This window comes from Leptonychotes weddellii, chromosome 6 (assembly GCF_054177405.1).
Source record: "Leptonychotes weddellii isolate Sample4059 chromosome 6, ASM5417740v2, whole genome shotgun sequence".
Taxonomy (NCBI): Eukaryota; Metazoa; Chordata; class Mammalia; order Carnivora; family Phocidae; genus Leptonychotes; species Leptonychotes weddellii.
Window position 1 is genome coordinate 78,162,724 of NC_138374.1, and position 9,892 is coordinate 78,172,615.

At 38.3% G+C, this 9,892-nt stretch overlaps 1 protein-coding gene across 1 annotated transcript in view; it reads left to right on the forward strand.

Moving 5' to 3' along the window:
* Positions 1–9,892, forward strand: part of DNAH14 (dynein axonemal heavy chain 14) — a 305,056-nt gene that overhangs the window by 180,945 nt on the left and 114,219 nt on the right. The window contains exons 42-46 of the mRNA XM_081823173.1: positions 3,197–3,313; positions 5,443–5,601; positions 6,710–6,845; positions 8,396–8,457; positions 9,355–9,539. Coding sequence (XP_081679299.1) covers positions 3,197–3,313; positions 5,443–5,601; positions 6,710–6,845; positions 8,396–8,457; positions 9,355–9,539 — 659 coding nt within the window. The remainder of the gene's footprint in view (positions 1–3,196; positions 3,314–5,442; positions 5,602–6,709; positions 6,846–8,395; positions 8,458–9,354; positions 9,540–9,892) is intronic.

Here is a 9,892-nt window from a genome sequence, read left to right on the forward strand (position 1 = left end):
GTCTCTTCAACAAATGGTGCTGGGAAAACTGGACAGCCACATGCAGAAGAATGAAACTGGACCACTTTCTTATACCATACACAATAATAAACTCAAAATTAATTAAGGACCTAAATGTGAGACCTGAAACCATAAAAATCCTGGAGGAGAACACAGACAGTAACCTCTTAGACATGGGCGTAGCAGTATTTTTCTAGATATGTCTCCTGAGACGAGAAATAAAAGCAATAAACTAATCAAAATAAAAAGCTTCTGCACAGCAAAGGAAACAGCAAAACTAAAAGGCAATTTATGGAATGGGAGAAGATACTTGCAAATAACATATATGATAAAGGGTTTGCATCCAAAATATATAAAGAACTGATATAACTCAAACCCAGAAAACAAATAATCCAATTAAAAAATGGGCAGAAGACATGAACAGGACACTTCTCCAAAGAAGACATACAGATGACCAACAGACACATGAAAAGATGCTCAACATCACTCGTCATCAGGGAAATGAAAATCAAAACCACAATGAGATACCGCCTCACACCAGTCAGAATGGCTAAAATCAAAAACACGAGAAACAACAAGTGTCAGCTGGGATGTGGAGAAGAGGAACTCTTGTACATCATTGGTGGAAATGCAAACTGGTGCAGCCGCTGTGGAAGACAGTACTGAGGTTCCTCAAAAAATTAAAAATGGCACTACCCTATGATCCAGTAATCACACTAGTGGGTATTTACCCCCAAAATACAAAAACACTAATTCAAAGGGATATATGCACCCCAGTGGTTATTACAGCATTATTTACAATAGCCAAAATATGGAAGCAACCCAAGTGTTTATCAGCTGATGAATGGATAAAGAAGATGTGGTATATACATACAATGGACTGTTACATAGCCATAAAAAAGAATGAAATCTTGCCATTTGCAACAACATGGATGGACCTAGAGCATATTATGCTAAGTGAAATAAATCAGTCTTGAGAAAGACAAATACCATATGATTTCACTCATATGTGGAATTTAAGAAACCGAACAAACACATGGAAAGAGAGAGAGACAAGCCAAGAAATAGATTCTTAACTCTAGAGAACACACTGATGGTCACCAGAGGGAGGTCAATGATGGGGAGTCAGGAGGGCACTTATCATAATGCAAAAAAAAAAAAAAAAGATGAGAGAAAATAAATAAAACATCTTTGAAAAGAATGGGAAAAAAAAGAAGTAAAAGGCATCCAAATTGGAAAGGAAGAAGAAAAATTGTCTCTGCTTGCAGATGATATGATCTTTTATACAGAACATCCTGAAGAGTCCACCAAAAAACTTTTAGAACTAATAAATTCAGTAAAGTTGCAGGATTCAAAATCACACACAAAAATCACTTGTGTTTCTATGCACTAACAATATACTAGCTGAACAAGAGTTTAAGAAAATAGTCCCATTTATAAGTGCATCAAAAAATAAAATACCTAAGAATAAATTAACCAAGGAGATAAAAGATCAGTACACTGAAAATTACAAGACATCAATGAAATGAATCAAAGAAGACACAAATAAATAGTCTGTGCTTATGAATTGAAAGAATTAATATTGTTAAAATGTCCATACTACCCAAAGCCATCTTAGATTCAGTGCTACCCCTATTAAAATGGCAGTGACATTTTTCACAAAAATCGATAAAACAATCCTCAAATTCATATGGAACCAGAAAAGACTGAAGAGCCAAACAATCCTGTGGAAGAAGAACGAAGCTGGAGGCATCATGCTTCCTTATCTCAAACCGTATTACGAAGCAATAAAAATCAAAATAGTATGGTGCTGGCATTGAAGACTGACACATAGACCAATAGAACAGAATAGAGTCTAGAAGTAAACTCATGCCCGTATACCCAACCAATTTTTTTAAAAGATTTTATTCACTTCAGAGAGAGAGGGAGAGAGAGCACAGGCAAGCAGGGAGGGACAGAGGGAGAGGAAGAAAGAAGCTGAAGCAGACTCCACGCTGAGCACAGAGCCCATTGCGGGACTCGATCTCACAACTGCAAGATCATGCCCTGAGCCAAAACCAAGAGTCAGACGCCCAACTGACTGAGCCACCCAGGGGCCCTGAGCCAACCAATTTTTGACAAAGACACCAAGAAGATAGTCTCTTCAATAAACAGAATTGGGAAAACTGGATATTCGCATGCAAACTGAATAATGAAGTTGGACCCCTATCTCACCCCAGTGACAAAAATTAACTCAAAACGGATTAAAGATGTAAATGTAAGACCTGAAACTATAAAATTCCTAGAAGGAATTGGCATTGGTCTCGGCAATGATTTTTTGGAATTGGCAAAGGTAACACAAGCAAAAAATAAGCAAATGGGACTGCACAAACTTGAAAAGCTTCTGCACAGCCAAGGAAACAACCGAATAAAAAGGCAGCCTATGGAGCAGAGAAAACATTTGCAGACCATATATGTGGTCTAGTATCCCAAATATAGATAGAACTCCTACGACTCAGTAGCAACAAAACAAACGAACAAAACAACCCAGATGGGTGGTTACCAGGGGTTAGGACAGAAGACAAAAGGGGTAGCACTAGGGAGTTGTTCTAGGGTTTTAGGATTGTTCTGTTATCTCATCCATTATGGTGATTACAAAATACATTCAGGCAGCAAAAAACTCCTAGAACTGTATACTCCCCAAAAATGAATTTTCTGGTATATAAAAATTTTATAAATGATTCAAAGAACTGTATCAGATATTCACACTATTATCTTCATATGGTGAAGCCATGACTAAATTCTTTTGCTTTTATTGTTCTGTATTTTTTGGAATCTATTAAGAAAATTTATTACTTTTATAATGGAAAAACAAATGTGCTTTACAAATAAGTGGCAAAGTTATCTAATACACTGGTTTGACTAAAATCAGTATATCACTGTCATTTAATGATATCCAACACATGATAATAAGCAGAACTTCTGGGTAAGATTTCAAAGGATATCAGATCATGATTCACCTTGCTTTCTGGATATAAAAAGACATTTTTATGCAATTAAAGATCAGACGGAAAAAAAGGATGATATACCCTTGGTGAATAGTTATTATTTCTGATTCAACAATCAGATTTTTCACATAGAGATCATATCATCAATGAAACATTCCATAAATGAACCTTTCTTACTGGATTTATTTATTTTTCATTTTCAAATGTAGGCATCAATCTACCATCCGGTAAACGTTCTATCTTTGGCTATTTTGTGGATTTACAGCAATGCGAATTCATACCATGGTCAGAATTACTTCCTAGTATTCAGACACTAATTCAAAAAGGTAAGAAGAATTACAAGAATCATACTCTAACTTTTCTAAAATGTTGAGAGTACTTTATATATAAAAGTTATATCAGCAACTTTGAAGATTGATCTGTTCCAAGTTTGTGCAAAACCAGTTTAGATCTATGTTTATGAAGCATGCCTTTAAGAAAATAACCCCTGAGTATTGCTTTCTGAGAAACTGGAATCTATTTGATTGAGTCAATTGTGCATTGTAAAACTATAGCTCATTGAAAGTTTTATTAGTAGAAATATTTAGTATTTTAATTAGCTGTGGTTATTGAAAGCAGAAAAGGGAGAGGACCTCTTTTAAAATAGGAAAAGCATATATGTAATAACTACACTTGATTATAAAAGAATCAGCTAATTAGAAAAGAAGAATCATACCTTCACAAATATCCATAAATGCCTCATTGTTCTTATTCTCAATCTTCTGCATACTTATAGAAAACAAAGATACAGAAAATTGCTGTACCACAAGAGCTTGGTTGAAGCTTGAGGCAGGAACTTAATGATCAAGCTTCATTTAGAGTTCTTGCAAATCTAAGAAATTCAATAAATGCAAATTAACTTGAATTTCTTTGAGGTCAGGTTTCTCTCCTCAGTGAATTTCAAAGTTTGGTTATAAGACTTTCTGGCAGAAAACCAGAGGTATCATAATTACGAAGCATCCAGAAAGTTCTAATTTTGAATTAATTTATACCAGCATTCTATTGTATAATATTTGTCACAGTAAGTATTAGTGGGTGATTGTATTTATTTAAAACCTCCGAGTTGTATATCATATGTTAGTGCTATATTGGTTATTTTAATCCTTAGCTTTTACTACTATGTACAAAAACACAACTGAATACCAATGCATGTAACTCAGTATCTTAGTTTACCATTCTGTGGGAATCTCCAAATCTGAGATACCACTTCCTCTGGTCCCACCTTATCCTAATTGTAGGCAACAAGCTTAGAAGAAACTAAAACCCTCCCAAGCTTTCAAAGCCAACCTATAACAGGAATCTAAATGTCAGAACATCACAATATCATCTTCAATAGAGCCTGTGCAAAGTAAATCAGAGGTCCTGGTACCAGACCAGTCTCTGGCACCAGAAACAAAAACATAACAAAACTCCACATTTTGTTCATGTAAGAATCCAGGAAGATTCTCAGAAATGCCATTAGTGATACACGGTGCTTTGGAATGAAAACACTGGAAGGCACCTTGTCAATATATATCAAAATTATAAATCATATGCCAGTTTATACTAACCCAGCAACTCTGCATGGGAGAAGCTGTGTGCAGAATGACATGGGTATATTCTATAAACTCAGCAAAAGACTGGAAAGACCATAATCTCCATTGCTGGAGCACTAGCAAGAAATCTATGATAACATTCATCTCTAAAATGTACTCAATTTTTAAAAGTTCCTGACCAGCATACACAGTACGGGACCTAGTTTCTAGAATACAGGAATGAGGGAGACTGTTGATCGCGTACCTTTATATACTTCAGAATCGTGCACCATGTGAGTGTGTCTAACATTAGAAAAGCGACTACAAGATGAGCAAGTGAGGTCTCTGTTGTGGGGAGCCCTTCTGAGAGGAAGAAGCTGTGGGATCAAGAGAGATTTGGTTTAGTTTTGGTGTGTGTGTGTGTGTGTTTGATTTCATATAAAATTGCCCATATTCAACTGGTTTTTACTAAATAAATGTCAGTTCCTGTCGGTCAACCAATAAAAAGATGGAGATACTGGTACATAAGTGTTTGTACATCGGAAAGTCAACAGAAACAAAAGACAGATAATGGGGGGAGAAGGCTTACCCAGGAAGGGAAGTTCTTCTAAAGGGCTGCAGGAGGCTTCAGCAGGAGAGCTGCTTTCTTCCTTTCGCTGGAGGGAAGGACGAGGAGAAGGGGCATTGTGTGCAGGCGGTGGGAGAGTCTGAGGAATGGGGGGTTGGTTCACCAGCTGAGTGTGGGTGGAAGGAACAGCTGCTGAGATCAGCAGGGACCCCCCGGCACTGGCATCAGCTCTATACAGAGCTGTATAATGTACAGACTTTTCCGGAAAGTATTTAGTACCTCAAAGATTAACGTTTATCTATAGGCCATTTGAAACTTTTTAACTTTACCTTAGGAACGTCAGTACTAGTGGACCCTGAAGGATCGAGTGAAAACCTCTTGAAGATCCCAGAATTTGGAGAGAGCATCAGTCATATTGCCACCAGAGATACAGTGTCCCTTTCCTTCCTCATAAGCCTTCTTTTAAAGAATTTCTGCCCTGTACTTCTCACAGGTATTAAGAAGATTTAAAGAAGGAGAATTTATAGAGTTAGGAACAGGCTTAGTAATTATTTAGCCTAAACATTTTACTTTATAACTGGGGGAAAAAATATTCCCTGAAAAGCTTTAGATACCATATCAATATATATTCTTATCAGCAGTATATGAATGCCCATTTCCCCATGTTCGCTGGTAGAGGACATTATAAATCTTCATCCTTCTGTTCCTTCCGAGACAAATTCCAGAAGTAGAACTATAGGATCAATGCACGCACGGCCTGCACAGCCTCTGGGCTGACGACCTTAGAGGGTCCCTGATGGTCTGATTAAATGTACTCACATAATTACATACAAGGAACAAACGAAAAGAACCTGCCTGATTTAAAAAAAAAAAAATTACACACGCAGTTCTTCACCCCATTGCTCAAAGGTTTCTGTCTTTGAACATTACCCCATGAGTGATTCAATACAGCCCCACCTTCCTTACCTTTCCCAGCTCCCTACGCTGTGTTGCCCATCACCAGGGGCCATGGTAGTGCTCCCGAGTTCCGTACAGAACATATTGAGGCAAAATGAGGCTGGAACTCTCAGACAATCCCTACCTTGCCTCCAGTTTGGCCTAAGAAAATTCTTACTCTTAATATCCGGTGAATTGTAAAGTCGTGACCCTGCATAGTTTGTCATCACATCTCTCCCCCAGATGGTGCCGGCAAAAATTCTCAGGGAAATGAATTTCGTTAGCTGTAAGCAAAAAGATTTGCGATAGGCATAAATGAGCATTCAGTTAAAAATAATGGTTAACTCTGAATCTGTCCTTTTATAAGAGATGTAAATAATTTGAGAGGATTTCGTATTTACTCCCTGATTTACCCAAATCTTAACCATGGAGCACTGGGTGTTATGCACAGGCAGTGAATCATGGAACGCTACATCAAAAACTAATTATGTAATGTATGGTGATTAACATAACAATAAAAATTTTTAAAAAAATAAAAAAGGGAGAAAAGAATCCGTCTTTTTCATGCAGTTTTCAAATAAAATGTTACTGGTTCATCTTAATATGTTAGCATCTATTCATTTCCTTGGCTATAAATCTAACCTAATGTCTTTTTTTCACCTCAGGAGACCCTGCTGTTGGGAAAACCAGTGCCATTAATGAAATGCTTCAGAAGTTGGAGGGCCCTGGAGCACTGGATGTGAAATATGGCTCCATCTTAGGAGAAGTCCTACTATACAATGAAATTAAAAAATCAAGGTTGTATATTTAAACGTTAAATTTGATTTGTCTGGTAAAAAAAAAAAGTTTGCTTTAGCATATAAATGTGCCTTGTTTTATTTGTTTTTTTTTTTAAAGATTTTATTTATTTATTTGGCAGAGGGAGACATAGCGAGAGAGGGAACACAAGCAGGGGGAGTGGGAGAGGGAGAAGCAGGCCTCCCACAGAGCAGGGAGCCCGACGCGGGGCTCGATCCCAGGACTCTGGGATCATGACCGGAGCCGAAGGCAGATGCTTAACGACTGAGCCACCCAGGCGCCCCTAAATGTGCCTTGTTTTAAAAAGCAAACCTGTTATGTAAAAATGCAAAATTCTTCCAAAGAGAAGTGAAGAAGAAAATCTGTACTTTTCCGAAGTATTTACACCTAGATTAATTCCTTTAAATGAGGAATGTTTACGTTTATTTTAAATACAACTAAATTTAAAATCTCCTTTTTCTTACGTAGCAAAGTGCAGCTATAAACTATTTTCCTTCTTGGAAAAATGCACCTAAAACATACCAAAAAAGTGTTGCATATAATTGGTTTTCTTGCACTAGAATTTTCATCTTATCAAATATAAAATATTCTTTAAACGTGGGGCTCTTAATCTCAGCTCAGGTCTGATCTCAGGGTCCTGGGTTCCCAGCCCGTTAGGCTTCACCCACACTTGGTGTGGAGGCTACTTGAAGAAAAAATTTCTTTACAAAGAACTTTGTTTCTCCATGTCTCTTTCTGAAAGGAGGGGGAAGGGGGAAGCACTGTGCAAATAAAGTGCAAATTTTTAAAGTTAATTCTAATTAAAATATGGGAGAAGCACACTGTTGTTTGAAACAAATGACACTGTTGGATTCCCCCCAAACTGCAGCCCATCTCCCACCTGCACTCGCCAAAGCTGTCCTATCTTCCCAAGACATCTTGAATTCCCCCACTTGTCTTTCCAACACTACTGGTAGCCGGAGCACTGTCACCTGCATGTTACATGAATGATTTTGGAATAAATCCTACTACACTTAAATAAGGCTGTAAAAAATCAGAGAAATAATTTTTGAAACGTTTAATGCCATAGGAATCATTCCTTATCTGAATTATTATAATCATAAATAACGGCACTAAAAAAGAAATCTTACTGTAGGCTCACTATTTAAACTGAACTGGATTTTAAGAAAGAAATCACATGACAAAGAAACACCTGAAGACATGACCAAAATAAAGGTGGAAGGGGTTTCTGTTGAGTCATCCACAAGGGAAAGCACATTTTATAAAGGGACCAGTGAGTTAGTGGCTTACTACCCATCGGGGATACCAGTAACCTGGCGCCCCAGGATTTGTTCAGTTTGTTTCTGAGAATAATCCTGTGGTGTTGGACTTAATGTGGCAGTGGCGGCACGATCTTCTCTGTGAAAGTGTAAGCAGAAAAAAAGAGTATTTGTTTTCTGGTAGGAGAATGAGGTAGAACCCAGCACACACTGCTACTTTGATTATATTTTATTCGTATGGCTACTATGGTAAGCAAGCTGATTTTGAATCTCGAAAACCTTTTATTCCTATAGCCTGAAGCAGAATATCAGCATCTTGCTTTCTGAAACCCACAAGACAGCCGCTGGAAGTCGAGGTACGCATTACGTTGGGTGAAACTCCTTCCTATCAGGTCACTGCATGCTTGTCTGGAATGTCAGAATGAACAGATTTCCACTCATAGCTTAAAATCGAGAGTCCTGAAAGATCCCCACTCCCCCCTCAGACTGCCGTGCCCTGCCCAACAGCTGGGGTGCTGATGGCGGAGTGTCCCACAAGTGGGGACCCCAGCGTCTTGGGGGAACTTTGGACCAAGTCTGGAAGCACCTGGAGGCAGTGTTGGCCTCTCCTGTTCCTTCATGCTTGTCCGAGCAATGCAGGGGAGAAGTTACTGGATGAGTTCTCAGATTCTCCTGGAGAACTTGGGCCGAGTGGTTTGGGAGCAGCCGCTCCATTTCTGAAGAGGAAAAGCAGGGGCAGCCTCCAGACAGCTGCAGATTGTGAAGGTTCTTGCCTGGCCAGAAGGTTCTTGCCAGAGGAGTTTTTGGTTTTGTTTTTACTTTTATATTTGCCATAGCACCATCCCGAGTGGCCCTTGTGGAGGATGCTGTCAGGGAATGTGTCCTAAGTCTGATGCCTTTGGTGGACGCAGGTGCACGCTGCTTTTAAACCTCTCCTGGGTGCTTTCAGTAGATACATACCGTCTTGCACATCCCAGTACTTTGAAGTCATAAAAAGGTACCAGTGTCAGTTGTGCATAAACTACAGAGAGTTCTCAGAGACCCCGCAGACCACGTGGAAGGGAGGAAACCACTGGAAACATTTCACAGTTGGTACTCCTTCTCTCACTGAATTGTCCTCAGAGTGATTTCTTGCAAATGACAACAAAAGAGTAAAATTATGTAACGTTCATATTTCCTAACACCTTAAAATAAATCACAAATACTGTTAAAGTACTCTAAATTTGTGTTTCTTTCCATATTTGGCATAACAGATAAGCCTATTAAAAAGCCAGCAGTCAGAATTGATGAAAGTTCATTGAAAAGTGATAAGAAAGGAATTATAGTCTCAACAGTAAATTTTAGTGTCAGTACCACAGCTGCCAAAGCCAAGGAGATGGTCCTGAAGAAATTAGTAAGAAGAACCAAAGACATTCTTGGAGCACCAAAGAACAGCAGGGTAAAACGCCTCCCATCCCGTTGACTAATCTGCTTCTGCCACTCTAGCCATAATGTGATTTGTTTTATTTAATAATCATAAACAGAGAAAGCACCCCTGCACATTGCTAGAGAATGCACTTTATAAATACTGATCAGTATAATACTAATCAATTATATGGATTTGGAATTACTAAAGCCAAAAGAAGCTCCTGGAATCTAAATTAAACATGACCAGATAAGACAAAAAATGCTTTAGATGGTTTCGTAACGGTGCATTTGACCACATTGTCTTCCCACAACCATGAGTTGGGACTGTTAAAAACCAAAATGCAACTGAGTAAATTTTAAGGATTTATTGGCTTTACTCACTTA